Source organism: Strix uralensis, chromosome 26 (assembly GCF_047716275.1).
Source record: "Strix uralensis isolate ZFMK-TIS-50842 chromosome 26, bStrUra1, whole genome shotgun sequence".
Classification (NCBI taxonomy): domain Eukaryota; kingdom Metazoa; phylum Chordata; class Aves; order Strigiformes; family Strigidae; genus Strix; species Strix uralensis.
Window position 1 is genome coordinate 4,700,221 of NC_133997.1, and position 15,838 is coordinate 4,716,058.

The 15,838-nt window shown below is 40.5% G+C and overlaps 1 protein-coding gene and 1 long non-coding RNA gene across 2 annotated transcripts in view; one reads left to right on the forward strand and one right to left on the reverse strand.

Annotated features, from left to right (window-relative positions):
• Nucleotides 1-4,394, reverse strand: part of LOC141935083 (uncharacterized) — a 67,964-nt gene extending 63,570 nt beyond the window's left edge. Inside the window, exon 1 of the mRNA XM_074851038.1 lies at nucleotides 4,214-4,394. Within this exon, the coding sequence (XP_074707139.1) occupies nucleotides 4,214-4,394 (181 nt within the window). The remainder of the gene's footprint in view (nucleotides 1-4,213) is intronic.
• A 3,280-nt stretch (nucleotides 4,395-7,674) lies between these two features.
• On the forward strand, nucleotides 7,675-10,637 carry LOC141935207 (uncharacterized). Its single transcript, XR_012626508.1, has 3 exons — nucleotides 7,675-7,786; nucleotides 10,237-10,414; nucleotides 10,527-10,637. It is a non-coding gene; the product is annotated as an uncharacterized LOC141935207 (long non-coding RNA).
• The last annotated feature ends 5,201 nt before the right edge of the window (nucleotides 10,638-15,838 follow it).

Consider the following 15,838-nt stretch of genomic DNA (forward strand, 5'->3'; position numbering starts at 1 on the left):
CATAGTAGGATATTCATAATTAAAGATACTAGCACAGAGGAAAGAATTGTCATGAACTACAGAGAGTTCAACATTCCTAGCACTTAGGCTTGTAGTACATTACAAGCTTTCTCAGCAGCCTGGTTCTTGTCTCTGCAAGCATAAGGAGAAAGGAGTAAGTATTAAGACAAGGTTTCTACATAGTTGCAACTGCTCTCCAGTGTATACTTTGCCCAGTAATTGCCCTATTAAATGATCATGTGTGGCAACAGCAAATCATTTGTACAATACCTCACCAGGTCTCCAAATATTTAGTATAGAGATGCATTTTTGGTGGTCAGTCACCTACCAATCATGCATTTAAAAAAACTTGAACTAGCAGCAAGTTTTAGCAGTCATTGTTCTACAGCTTGAGGCACAAAAAGCAAGGCATAACAGCTTGGTCCCAGAAAAGGCCACAACTCTCCAGCAAGAGCCATAGATCCAGCAAGCACTTTAACCACTTGTGACAAAACCTGAATTCCCTCATTACAGGACGGTAGTCCAAAGGAAAAGGCCATTCTATCAGCATTTCAGCCTGTTCTCTGAATCTCTGTAAAGACCTCTACATGTTGTAGTTTTAGTCACAAAGGGAGCCGAAAATTACATGCAGCATGCCTCTCAAGTTCTCTAAAGGACTAGGGCTTCATTAAAAGCTTTGGCAAACTGACTAATCTGTATGCAAACTATAAACTGAAAAGCAAGGGCATAAGCTTATCACACACACAAGAACACATTCTTAAGACAAGCATTCAGAAATTTCCCAATTTATAACTTCTAAAAACAATGCAGATAGCCTGGAGAGTTGGAAAGAACAGCCTCACTATTTTTTATTTGATTTACATGGAACACTCAGCTCAATATGTACAAGAAAGAAGCAAGAATTAAGAGAAAAGAGCAGCTCCACAAAACTCAGACTTCCAAGTTCTAAGAAAAGGTCCTCTGTCACACTGCCCACACTGGAGCAGACTAGGGCCACAGCAGCTGGCTGAAAGCAGAGCTGTATAGATGGCAAGTTGCTTTTAAGTACACTAAAAAGGCCAAAGAATCAAATAAGAAATCTGCTATGTGTAAAACCTTTCATCTGTGGATTGTCAGATGCCCTGTTACATTCTTAATCACCACTACAACCTAATCCATTTCTGACAGAAAGCCAGGTAATTTAATTTTATTCCTGGGAACCAGAACAGGCCATACACACGTTTATCTCTAGTTTCATTTTTCTCTCAATAGCACAGCCCTTAAGTGATAGCTATCCTGTGACCCCTGGTGCAACTCAAGCAGTGTGTTTCTTGACTAAAGATACAGTTCTACTGTTAACTGCAACTGTAACTAGGCTCTTCCACCGAAGAGCTAATACTCTTCCTGGTTTCTGTGTGCAAAAATTAACTATTTGGTAAGACCACTTAGTGAGCTCCAGTTGTCAGTGCTATTAGGAGCTAAATACTTTCAGGTGATGTGTTCCACTAGCAACAGGACTTTCCTTTGTGCTTCCTTCATCTCCATCAACTCTCTACATGTGAGCAACAAGATAAAACTTCTGAGGAAACTGGAAGGTTTCTTGTACATATTTACATACATTATAGCATTCCCTTTGCATTCAGCTGGTTAATATGAATTCGCTGCTCATGAAAGCAAAACAACCTGCAATAAAGCACCTCACGCCCCATTTCTTACCCATGTAGACACCCATCCCTAACCATCCCCCAGCATTTACCATAACTCATTCAACAGCGAGCGGTCTGGAGACCAAAGTCATCTCTTTCACAGTTGCTCCAGTCACAGCTGTAAAAGCAGCATCTCAGGATAAATTAAAAGCTGATCAAGAAGCTGTAGGACATCATTTTCAACAAACAGCCAAATAAACCTCATACCCTGGAGTGACAGCTGCAAAAAAGGGGGACAAATCAGCATAGAACTCATTTATTTGGCAGAGTCATGTCTCAGTTACACAAGAGCTTTGTCTATTCAAGCCTGTTATTTTAGTGCATTTTTCTATTTCTTACAGCTGAAAGTGCACCTTCCAATTAGAGCAGTTTCTGCCTAATAAAAAGTAGACAGTATTTTGCAGATTTATATACATTAGCCTAATTATGTTATAAGCAACTTTTCTATAAGATGAAACTTGATTTTCCTTGCTGGTTAAAGCTGCATAATGGTACCAGCTTTCGGTCCCACAAGCTGTATTGATTCTGCAACCTGATGTATGGCTTGACCAGCATATGTTAATTAAATGCAAAGTCCATTTTTGAGATGTCAGTTGTCTCCTCTCCAACAGAGTAACTGCTTACACAGCATAATGCTGTTAGTCTGCACACAGGCTAGTTGCTTAGCACAAGTACCTGAGGCTTATGGAAGTACTACATTTCTGACAGGTATACATTATTTATTTTAATGCATGTTTTGAAATCAGAACAAAAGAGACTTTCAGCTTTCACCAAATAAGCCTCAATTACAGCCTACATAGAGAACAGGGAGCGTTACTGTCATGGCAAAACCTTTGATGTCAGGTTCCAGTCCTATCTGTCTAATTAGATCTTAAGAGCACACACAGAAAATCCACTTCAGAAGCTCTTTCACAAAGGGACTCCATGACCCTGTAACTTGAAGAACCAAAGTAAGTTGAGTCATCTTGCAAATGTCACTCCTCAACCTCAACACAAGGGGAAGATAAAACTGGGCTTTAACAGGCATATTAAGTTCACAAAATAGCAAGAATCAAGTTTTGAATAGCTACTGTCCCTAATAATACTTGGAACACATTTTTTTCACCACCTATATCCTGGCATTTGCCAATTTTAGTCTCCTACCTTATGTCTTAGATAAGGTTAGTCACACTCCAGTTTCCAGTCCTTGAACAGTGCTCTCATGCCTTCACTCAAATTGATTATCTTTGAAACAAGATAGTAAATCACGTAAGTTCCTTAGTCTGAGGAGATTTCATCTTACTGAACTTTCACTTTCTGCAGCCTGCTTTCCTGGGTTTTGATATTAAATTCTATCTCCAGCCACTTCAGAAGTGAGAGTATGAGAATTGTTTTTCTCCTTCAAGGTTATGCACTCTCTCTGCATTTATACCAAGTTAAGATTTTTTTCCCCTTAATTGCGCTGAAATTGAGGAAAATCACCTACAAGGACAAGAAACACATCCTGACTTTTATCTGATACAGCGAAAACAGCAATAGAGTACTTGCTTTCTTTCCTGAACAATAAGAGCCTCGTATCTTTCACTCTTCTCCCTGACTTTGCATTATTAATTCTCAATATCATCACACAGCTTCAGTACATCATTTCTATCAACAGCAGCATCTGTATTTTTCCTCTCATGTATTAGGTTCAGCTCACCTTGACACACACAGTTTTCTCCCTCCATAAGAACTGCTCCACCTACTAAACCTACTGCCATATAAAAGAGGGTCATCTCCAACTAAACAAAGAGACACCATTATACTTTTACAGTGACAAAATAAGCATATACTGCCAGTTTTGTAAACCCATACATGAACCATTTGCTTATCCATCTGCTTGCTCAGTTGATTAACACTTGATCCTAACCAGTCTTCAAGCAACTAGGGCTTTCTTTTTCTGCAAAGAGGAGCCCGTATCTTAGATCTCAAAGGAAAATATACCAGATGTATTAGAGATACAGAACAATAAACACAGAAGCACTCATACCACACGCATAACAATTAACAAATACCTCAAAGAAATATTTTCCTACCTTAGTTCTCTTTCTTAAAATGCTCTCTCATTCTTCTCCTCTCTAGAAAAACCAGCCCAGCTGGACTAAATTTAAGCACCGCCCATACCACGAGTCCAGGTGCTCCTAACTACCTCAGTATGACCTTTCATTCCCTCACTTAACACTACCTAAAACCCCTTAAACAAACAGTAGAACTTCTAAATGTAAAAAACAAAACCCCCACCATACACTAACAAACCATGGCTCAAAACAGAAAAAGGAAAATTTCTTAACTGCACATGCAGATTCTGCTCTTTCCACAAAGCCCCTCATTTAAAATTTTCTCTCACCATACCAGATGAAGCAGCGCTACCGTTGCAACACTCAGCACCCTGAGGAGCCACAAGCACCACGTCGTCTCCCCAAAACAACCCTCACGAAGGGGAACAGCCCTGCACATGCCTTTTTTAAAGCACCCACCAGGGGCATGCGCAGCCGTGCTGGACCACCCACCTTCTAGAAGGTTCCTGGGGATCAGAAGTGCCTCCTCCTTCCCTGCATGGGTACAGATACCATGGGGGTCGGTCGCTTTCTCTAGCTCAGCAGCAGCAATGCTGCACAAGATGGCGTCAGCGGTGCTGCACAAAATGGCGCCAACAGGAACGGTGCTGCACAAGATGGTGTCAGCGGGCATGATGCCGCACAGAATGGCGTCTGTGGGAGCTGGGATCTTCATTGAGGGACACGTGGCAGCAAGTGGCCTCAGTTTTTGGCTCAGTAAAACCATTTGTGGGCTGTTCTCGGTGGCTGCAAGCTTGGGTGCTTAGTGGTACAAGGTGTGTACCCTCAGTGACATGGGAGTGCTGTCTTTTAGCAAAGGTTAACGCTCTTGTAGCCATGTTTCTGGTCTGAGTCTGTGTTAGATACTAGTAATGCTTTTTAGTTCCTTATCCTTACATTTTTTTAGATGTTGTATAAAAGTTTTTCCTCAGTTGACTTTTCCTTAGCAGTTTTAATTATGTATTGGCTCTATGCATCCACACTGCATACTTACAGACCTGGAATTGATGTATATCTTCTTAGTGCCTTTAGTTAAATGTAGTCTCCCCTTGGAAGAACCAGTTGTTCTTTAACAATTGAATATAAAATAGATGAAGTGTAAACCAAAGGATAGGCTACATCTGTGTGCTATTTAAAGGGTAGTTGCAGGTGAGGGGTAATTGGATTAGGAGCCAGATGTATGTCTGATGCTGTAAATGGTGTCTGTGAATCTCTAGTTTCTTGAATTGTAAGGCCTGGAATGCTTTCAGTTAAATGTCCTGAAAATATGGGGAAGAGAAATTTCTTATAAATTCAAAAATGTGTCTGGGTATGTCTCCAGTAAACAGCCAGTACAGCTGCCCCTGTAACTCACAGGGGGAGGCTCTAATTCATCTGGAGGTGCTTCAATCAAGTTACTGCAGTATTCGAGCAGTGCTGTGTAACGAACGGGATACCCTGTGCTGTGCATAAACAGTTGTAAGCCCTGTGGGGACTGACTTTGTCTTTTCAGCTGAACCCTTCATGAACCAAGCTTGGAGTTCATAAAGATCTAACAGATGTGATGTTGAAGGCTTGAAGATTGCATCTAAGTTGAAAGGAACTGTTTCTTGCAGACAAGGTGAGATTGAAAGGCAAGCTTGAAGTGTGATATACAATTCTCGATTAGTTAAGTTTATAAGCTCTGTGACTGTATTCTCCCTTGTTTCTATACGATTCTAGACACTCTTATGACCTAAAAGTCAATTTTTTCTCTGCTAGGGTGATGAGGGCTCTTCTAATTTATTATTTTTTTTTTACCTTTTGAAGTTCTATTCACTTCTACCAACCCTTTTTTTCAATATTGCTTGATAGTTCTGTCATTATTTTTTCTAAGCTAGCTTCTGCTTGGCTTGCTAGAAAAGGGAAAAGGCATAGTCAAGAGTGATTTGTGGCTTTGTTCTTGCAATTACTTTTGAGTTCAGTTAACTGGGAGGTTTTGTGTTTCTGGGTTCTTCCTATCTGTCTGTTTCTGTAGTGTGTCCCTACTAGCCCCTGGAAAAGTCATCAACCCATTCTCCTTTGAAGTTTTAATCTCTTTGTTTCAGATTCCGTTTCAGTGACCTGGGTAGTTCCAGATGAGGTGGACCAAGTCTCAGAAAAATCTGAAGCTTGTCAACTGAAAGTGTAAGATAGCTGTGCTGCCCTCAGGAGGCCATTCACTGTGCAGGTGCCACCTCTTAAATATCTCTTCGCTAGTTATGTCTACCTCTCTTTGTACTTCCTCTACCTTTAATATTATCCAGAACAAAGTCACCTGGCTGTTTCCCCTTTCTTCAACATCAGTGTTGCACCTTTCCAATCCCTTGGCTGCTGGTTGTTGTTACCCTCTCTGTTCTGTCAGTAAGTCTTTCTTGGTGTCTCCTTTTTGCCCTTCCCACTGCTCCTACCTCTGCACACTCTGTAACTTTTCTTTTAGCAACAAAATTTCTATGGCCTTCTTCCCTCCCTCTTCCTCTCGAAAATATCCTGCTTAACTGTTCATTTTGTCTGTTTTTAAAAGCATAGCTGATGATTTAATTATACTACAATAAAGCTACTAGGGGAATTCTGGCCTGGTTTTAGTAGATGGCAAACTTACTCTTGATTTAAAACTATCAACTCGGCTGATTTTGTTAACTTCAAGTTTTTTGATTCTGTGGAAGTACAGACCAACCTCAATACCTATATTGTCATAAATGTGTTTTCTACCTGATAGCAAAAACTTCGGTATGGTGCATATTTTCACTTATACTACAGAGCTGCTTTTTTTTTTTTTTTTTCTGTGCAGTAAATGAATGGCTTTAAAAAGATGGAATGAATTTTATCATCCTGTGACAGCGCTGACAAGAACCGCTGCTTTCTCAGCTTCCTTCCCTGAAGCTGTCACTTCCAGGTATGTTGAATCCAAAGCTGTGTGTATGTTATGGTGCGTGTTCACAGTCCTGTATGTTCCCTGCTCTCTTCATACTGAGGACCTGTTACTACAGTATAGCTGTGTGCACATTTAACAATTACTGGTTTTCATTAATATCTGGGACTCTTCAGACTGTTGAGTGAACATTACTGAGAAATAACTTTCAATGTTAAAGTGATTCAGAGGGATCACAGTATTTGAAGGAATTTTCTTTGTACTTTTAAAATCACCAGCATAATTCAGTTTGTTATTTTCCTCCATAAAGCTTACTATAGCCATCAATCATTTATGAATTGCTGTGCATTTTGTATAGTGACTCAATGGTAATAACTGTAGTCAGGGAAAAACAAAACAAAGCAAACCATCAGCAGCTGCTGTTCATGTAATCCCCTATCAGATTAGGGGCTACCTTGAGAAGATTTTTATATTGCTGCAAGTGTTATTTGCCCATATAAAGGTAAACTTTGTTGGATGTGCAGTTGTTCTCCAGAGAACTCACTACAGCTTTTATAAGGCAAGTGCTACCCTGATCTTGGTATAAATTACCTGTATAATCTCTTGTACTTTAGTAAGTTCTGACACTTGGGTAAAAGTGAGAAAGTACTGGTAGGCTCTGACCTGATATAAATGGCAAGACCTCAAGCTTAATTTCATGTATTCAAGCAATACAGTTAGTCCTAAACTTGGTTACATTTTAAAATCTAATAGTAGGATGTTGTGGGTTTTATGTGTTACTGGTGATGGAGCACAGAGTACACTTATGTTTATCTAAGGGACTTTAGGATTCCTCTTTATTTTTATTACCATCTGAAATTGGAATGCAATGGATGGTTCAGTGAAAGACAATTTCACAATAATCCATGAAGAGTGTGCTGATCCAGTTAGGGATACTCTTTTAATCAGCAGATGTTTGGTCACAGCATAGCTATTTTAGGAAGCATGCAGAAAAGGTGGTGGGTGGCATACTGCACCACACTGGTTAGACACAGGAAAAGCAACAGGCTTGATTTTTCTGATGGTAACTGACTGGCATTGAATTTTCACAGGAGTATTCATTCCAAAGCTGAGTTTTAACCCTGGTCTAGAGACTTCAGAATGCTTAACTTGACACAGTGAGTAGCCATCCCTGCCACAGGGGCTGTTTGGAACATGTTAAATACAAACACTTTTTACAGGTCCTGGGCTTTCTGCTTAACCAGTTTCTGAGAGCTGGTGCATATGTTCTCATTTTATGTTCCAGCTCTGTAATCTTGAAAGCCACCAAGTAAGTTTTTGTACCAAGGAATAGAGGTATATAAGAGTTTGAGCTATTGATATTTCTTTCAGTTCTGGCTTTGAAACGCTTAAGCAAGGGACAATAAAGTTAACAATATGAAAGATACAGCCACTTGATTGTGAAACCATTGGCTGCAGAATTCATAGATGCATTTGTTTTCGCTAACCTCTTTTTTAGACCAAATTTTGAAGACTAGCATGTGTGTTTAGCAACAATCTGGCAAGTTGAGATGTCGGAGAGAGGGGACAAAACTAGAAGGCTGCTGCTCTCTTCAGCTTGTTAGAAGCTGCCTAATTAGGCAGTGATCCATATCACCATTAGCATTACATGATAGGTCTCAAAATTTAGAGTTCTTGAGGGTGCAGTTTCCGCAGCAACTGTGTGACAATCTTAAACCACATTTAAGGGTGTGCCACTTAGTTTCTTGCTCTCTAAGCATATAGTGTGACACGACTTAGTAGAACTGATATTTACCATGGAGGTGAAGATGTTTTCCTAACCACTCTAAGATAAGTGAGGAAAAATGAGTTTTCTGACTTAGAAATAATCATCACAGGAGAAAGAAGGCACAGGATGTTTAGTTGGCAATATTAGGATTTTTATCAACTTTTTAAAGTGGGTTATTTAAGTGACAGATGTTTAGAGTTTTTAAAGGGATTGGAACTAAGGTACCTCAATTTGGAATCAAGCAATGCAAATGCATTTGCAGCAGAGTTACCTTCAAATGTCATGCTATCGTAGCTGTAAACTGACAGTTAACAGAGGAACAGCAGTCCTTGGAGAGGCAGGAGTCAGATCTGGAAAAGTGGGATGTACTGGAAAATGTAATTTATGCACTTGCCCTGGTCTTAGCCATGGTGTGCTGAGTCTGACTCTCCAGCCCAGAAATGAGTGGTAAGATAATAGGAGGGATTCCAGCCTCATTACAGAAAGTAGAGCTCATATATTGCCTTGTCTTTGAAAGTCAGGAAATCATCTGTGTTTCTTGTTAGTCTGGATGAAGAAAATGCAGCTTTTCACCCCAAATCCAGAAATGTACATAATTATTACTTCCAAATGTCACTTCATCAGCATCCTACTCCCACTTTGAGGCTTGTCATCCTAAACTGACCTGTCTTTCTACAAACTATTTAACCTGCCTTCTAATTGATGGAGAGAGAAAACTCCTTCACGACCCTTCTGGCTGCACTATGTGTACAAGTGACACTTGACAACTGCTAAGAGGAGATGAGTCTGAAATTTGGGATGAGGCTATTATCTGACATTGTACTGTTGCCAGTTTCTGACTCTGTGCCCTTTTAACACTGCGTTACCTCAGCAGCCTTTGTCCCTGTGGAAGTACCTCTTAATTAAATTTAGGTCAGAGCACAGTTACCACATTGGTAGTGGAGCTGCTTAGTTGCAGCTATATCTGTGTGGGCAGTTTAACCTCTTCTCCACCCCCAAAATAGTTTTAATGTGTTTTTAATCCAACTGTGAGATTCTGCTTTGTTGAAAGCTTGAGTTTTGCCCCTCCAGGAGCATTAGGGCCAGAGTTCAAACTAGAGTGTTGGTGTCTGTAAGCATGTGGATGTAAAGGAGCTAAACAGAAGTTTTGGTCAGGATATATCATTTATCATCCTGCATTCCAACATGGAAGTTGGCCTGGAATACTGAACTGTATAAACAGATTATTCTCTAAACTAATAGCCTGCTGCAATCTACTGCATGATTACAGATGTGGTTTTAGTGGTTTGGGAAACTAAGAGCAAGCTGGAGAGTTGTAAGATAAATTCATCCATATAACCATTCACACTCTATGCAAGAAATCATACCCAAATGAAGCTCCATAGCACATGGGAGTCTATTTTTAAGCCTGACTTGGCATCATGAAATGCTCTAGTGAATGAACAAATGCTGATGGACTGCCATCAGTGTTGTATAGAAATAAGTGTAATTAGGGAGAAACAAATAAATAAAAAAGCCAGACTGCATTTAGCAGTTCCTTTATTGTCAGCAGTAGGATGTATACTCCCCTAACAGATTTAGAAACTGCATTGGTAGGTGGTGATTTGTATTGCTGCCAACATAATTCACTTATATGAGGATGATCTTGATAGGTGTTTGCAATTGTTCTCCAGAGACAGTTTCTCTAACAATTATGAGACTATCCCAGTTGTATTAAATGAGCCAGTTATGTGCAATATAATTATTAGTATGTTACCAGATCTTAGGCATCAGATTTTCATGCTGTCCACCATGCTCATTGTATTAAATGTCCAGGCTGTTGTACATGTTTTCCCACAGTGTCTTCTACCCAACACACAGTCGGAAGGTAACATCTCCTTTACCAGGTTGAGACCTACTCTTTGTGGCTTTAGACTTGTGAACATAAGGCATCTGCTGCCAGCGATGCTTCTTACAGGTGCTGCAGACTTCTGAACAGCATGTTGCAGCCTTGGAGAAAGGGGGGATCCCTGCACTGGTGAGTTTTCTTAGAGAAGTTTGGGAGTAAAATATGCAAATTTTTATGAAGCTGCATACTCTGCTGGCCTGAGACATGTGAGCTGTATTTCTGTGCTTTGTTTCTATTGCAGGCTGTGCAGTGAGAAAGACTGGAGCTTGTTCTGCTTCAGGCTGCTGCATTCAGAAGACGATGAGTGTCATCTAACGGTCTGTCAGCACCTGACTCGCCATGCCTGCTCAATCAACCTTCTGATTTTTGGAAGAGAAGGGGGATTTCACAGGAACTGTGTCATCTTTTGTGTTTAGCTGCGGGCTGGGTTTTCCCTTTAGCACTATGTTGTCCTTGTGAACATCACATAATGTGGTACTTAATGGCTGATAGCAGCTATGCATATTGTCACTCATAAATGGCATTACCAGTGTCACTTGCCTGTACTGGATGATCTCTCTTGTGACTCGAGCTACCTCCTCCTATCAGACATATATTGTAACTGGACTGATTGTTCTGCCTGTCCTGTTACACGAGTAACTGCCTTCTGGGAATCTGTATAAATACTAGAAGTGTCTGTTAAACTCAGTCGTTATCTTCAGCTTTCAAAATAAATACTTTAACTTTCCAGACCATCAGTGAAGTTCTTTAATGTATCAAGCCCTGTACTTCTGAGACTGGGTTATAGCCACTTAGATATTCTACAGTTTTTGCAGCTCTAATGTAATTGCAGTTGCATGAAGGACATGGTTAGATTCAGCATCATGAAAACCAATGCAGGACCTGAAGAAACCTGAGCCCTGTAGCTGTCACTCTAGTTTGAGTGTTTTCAACCTGTCTCAGTCATCCAATTACAACAAAGTAATTTTTTTCTGTGATGCTGTAACAAGACCTAAGGAGTCCCACTGGATAATGGACAGGGAGGGGGGAAGACCAGTCTAAAAGCTGAGCTAATGTAGCTCTCCTGCAATTACTGTGAGTTCTTTGCAGTGACTGAAGGTCCTTGATAATAACTGTAATGAGGTGAAAAGAGGTCTTGCTCTCTAATGGAGATTGTCAGACTGACACTTTGACATGCTAACTTGAAAAGGAAAAGATGTTTGCAACATGAATTCTTCAAAGCTTTTTGAACCATATGCTATCAAGTTTCATTTCTGTTGAAGTCGGTTTCTTTTTAAAACATACATTCTTTCACTTACTGTGCTGCTAAATTGTCTCACAGCTATTTCATCTGTTAACCCTGTTTATGCTCAGTCCAGTATGTACTACTTAGGAGGGGGATGTGCTTCAGGGTTTCTGGATAAAAACATCTTTTTCAGCCATAACTGTTACTGGTCTAAAGAGATGGTTATGTCTGCTTTCACTACTGCTTGTTCCTCTAGTCAGTCTAGGCTTCCAAGCTTTGCTAGTTCTTGGAACAGTCTTAAGTGAGCTTGACTTAACGTCTATGTAAAACACCTGGAGACTTGAATAGAATTAGTATAGTGGTGAGGAATAGAATTATTATAGTGGTGAGAACAGAGTCTGATATGAGCTACAGGAGATAGAAAATGCAGGATCTTGTTTTCATCTATTACAGTGTGAACAGAGCTCAAGTGCTAAATTCATGCTGGGCAGACATGTCACAGCAGAGATTAGCAATGGGGCTTGATGTACAGTTAAATCAAGATCCTGGTCTTTTTCCTCTCTCTATTGGAAGTCTTTGGACACTAAATTCAGTATACATGGACATACTTGAGTGAGAAAGTGTGAGAACTGGGAGCCAATTCTCTGCTGATACACCCTCCTCGCAATGCCTGTGGGCAACCTGGTTGCCTGCCCTGGTAGGGAATTTGGCTGCAGTTCCCTGGCAGGTGACCAGGCCCTGCTTGGGGATATTGAATCCATCTGTATCTCTTAATGTGCTGTTAGAGCAGATCTGCTTTCAGGTGATGGTACACTTGAATTTTGCAAGGTCTTAGTTGGCAGAGCAGAGGCAAAATGCTGTTCAGCCAGTACCCTGTGGAGTACTTCTGCATGACAAGTGCTTTAGCCTCCACCAGGCAGGGCAAGTGTGTGTATCTTTCTCCAATGCATATTTTTAAATGGCATTAAATGATATCTTGCATGTGTTACAGGAATGGTGTGAGGAGAAACTGAACAGAAATAACGTTCAGGGACATGTGGAGAAGTAGTGGGCTGAACTTTGGGCACGGGGTTTGTAACTTGTCTGGATACATGCTAAAACAAGGGAAGTGTGTGATACTTAACTGCTTTGTTTTGTATTTAACTTTCAGCAGATGACATGGTGGAGTTGTTCTGTTTGATAGGCATGGTGTACATTCCTGTGCCACCTGCTAGTAAAACAATAAAGGGGAAATGTAATGCCTGGTGAAATACTGCTGTAATTAAGCACCTGTCAAAATAGGTTGTTAAAGCAATTTTGATGTGCTGGAGTAGGTGAGTTCTTGTGCTGTTCCTTACCCCGCAAAGGGAAGGACTGTGTTCCATCTGAAAATATTTGCACTATCCAGTCTTGTGTAACAGAACATTAACTTTTATATGAAGTAAATGATCTTCATTATTAAATTGTGAATCCTCGGTACTATGGCTGTAAGTCTCTGGGCACAAAAAGATCTCCCTGATCATCTGGACGCTTCAGATATCTCATGAGGAATGTGTGCACCTTTTTCTTTACAAGTCTAAGAAACATCTTGCTGAGAAGATTTAAGCTTGATGCTCTTTCCCCCATCCTGCCCTCCTGTTGAGTGTCACAATAAAAATGACTGTTTGACCAGCTGTTCTGCCTTTTCACCTTTCCCAAGGGATCCTGATAACTGCTTTTCCAGAAGTGACTCCGGTATGTGGAAGCTCATGAGTTTTTGTTTATCTGTGGGTGAGAAATAATTCTTCATCTAGGTACCAGAAGCTGCTTTGCTTCAGCTGAGACCCATCTCTCCCATGTTAACTGTACTTAAATATTCTTATAGTTGATTTAACATCTAAGCAAGTTGCTGCTGTGATACTGAAAATGCAGGGAGCAAATACAGTATAAGGAAGGTTTTTGCTGTTTTCTGAGAAATCAGACATTTGTAAAACTGCTGTATTGGTCACTGCACTGACTTGTATCCCCTGTGGACCTGAGACTACATTAAATTCAAAGAAGTTGTGAAGCTGAGCTCGTGATAAAGGCTGAAGAGGAGACTCCAGAAGTCTGGGATGATGCAGGGAGGTGCAAAGAAACATGAAAATGAGTGACAGGAGCCTTGGCAATGGCTCCCCTGCCTGAGGAAGAGAATGATCAAGGTGTGCTGCGAGACTAAAGACAGCTCTCAGAAGCGTTCCAGTGTGATCGGTGTGGGAGCCTTGAACCTTATCCTTGATGCAGGAGCATAAAACTTGGCAGACTGTCATTGAAAGTAACATGTGTCCCATGTGCTGTAGAAATAAGTGGTTGGAGTATGTGTATATATGTAAAAATGCCATAGATTTCAGCAGTCAACAATGAAACAATAATTGTAATAATACTGTAACTGTACCTACCTTGATTGTCCCATAGGACAGCACTGTATCTTTGCCTGCTTGCATGTGCAATTGTAGGACATGATCGGTTCGAAGTTACTAAATATGTAACCATGTTTTGTACATAAATATGCTTGGGTATTTTTCTCTCAGATACAGTGTATATGCCGTGTGGATGCTTCTGTTCACAAACTGAATTCATCTGCCCTCAGTTTCAGGTGGTTTGTGACTTTGGTGCTTTAGCTACTGGCCCCGCTGCTGCCATTACTGAGATGAGGTTTCCTTCTTTGATTGTGAAGCATTGTTTAGCTCTCTCCATCTACCACTCTTCCACGGGTGCCTGCAATGGCCATATCCTCACCTTTTCTGGACAAGTCCAAGCTGTACTCTTTCTCCTTGAAGGCAAGGAAGTCTATTTGTGTATCAAGGCTAATGCAATGTCTCTTTCCCAAAGGGCAGGTTTTTTTCCAATCCTGTGATAGAAAGCTTTCTCATGCTGTTTTTTATTTGTACAACATAATTGCATCACAGTTCAACTTTAACTGCACCTCTCATAAGAAAAAAAAATACTATGTAAAAGTGTTTTCATTCAATTTTCTGTTTACTTCAATATGCAAACTTGTCTCTACATCAAAGATGCAGCCTGCACCGTAGCTGGTGAGTGTCAGGTGGGGCAAGATGCAAGCTGCCACTGACACAGTGCTGTGAGCAGTGGGCTTATTTGCAGGGAGGTTGATGTTACCCCACTAAAAATCCCGAAGGTGGAAGGGGAACAGGCTTACAATAGGCAACTATTTGTTCTCTCCAGGTTTAATAAAAGGGTTTGCTGTTCATTCAACTCTGACTGAATGCCTTTTTCTTTCCTGACTGCACCTGATGAGGCAGGTTTCACTGAATTTGGCCCAAACTAGTCATACTTACAGGTGGTAAAAGTCATGAGAAAATTAATGAAAGCAGACTAAGGGCTTCCTCATAGACTCTAAAAACTGTTGAAACAGCTAGCGACTGTCAAAAAAATCTTATAAAGACAAATATTTTTATTTTCCTTTCTCATATTTACTTTCTGTTGGAAAAGATAGTTTAACTATTGTGTCCCTCCCCTATTAATCAAGATTGAAGATGGACCATAAATGAAAACCACCTTTTATGTCTCATTTTAGCAACAATTTTATCTGTTCAGTTTTAGTATCAATGTATTAACATGCTGACTCCACTGCACTAGCACTGTGCTTATTCCCAGTGCTGTTCCGTACCCTGCACTGGCTTTGGCCCAGACAGTGCCTGCTCCTTCAGAAACATCCGTGTCAGGCCGTGGAGGTAGAAAAAAGTACATTATGAGAGGAGGCAGAATTTCTTCCTGGCTGGAAGAAATCCTTGAAGGTTTAAGAGTCACAGTTAGGCAAACTTGTAAAAAACAGAGGCTGCCCTGAGAGACAAGGGGAAAAAGAAAGAATCAATCCAGCGCTTTGCAGAGCTCGGTCAGGTTCACTCTCGAGGTATTTATGTTCTTCACTAATCAAAAGAACTATGAAAATGTGTAAAAGTATGTGAAGAAGAGTTACATAAAAGCCTCGAGGGTGCCCTCTCCTCACTTAGTAAGGACATGACTAACACTGAAGACACAGGTTTGGTCTTTTTCTCTTTGATATTACAGACAACAGAAGAAAAATTCCACATAGACTGAAAATTAAGCCATAAACTTGATTTTAAACTTTCTGAGCACTGAGGTGAACAGAAGCATTCAGATGATTTACATTTTCTGCAGTCACAACCAGAGGAATTGCAAAACGCAGGGACCTCTTTAGGAAATACAAACATCCAGACAGAAAACTTTATTTATTCTTCCTTCATCAGCCACTGGGTCTTGAGTACAACAAGGGCTGTCACTAGTGTCTGTATTTGTTACTCAAGAGTCAGGTCTCCCATTTCATACATGCACCAGCCTTGCGCTAA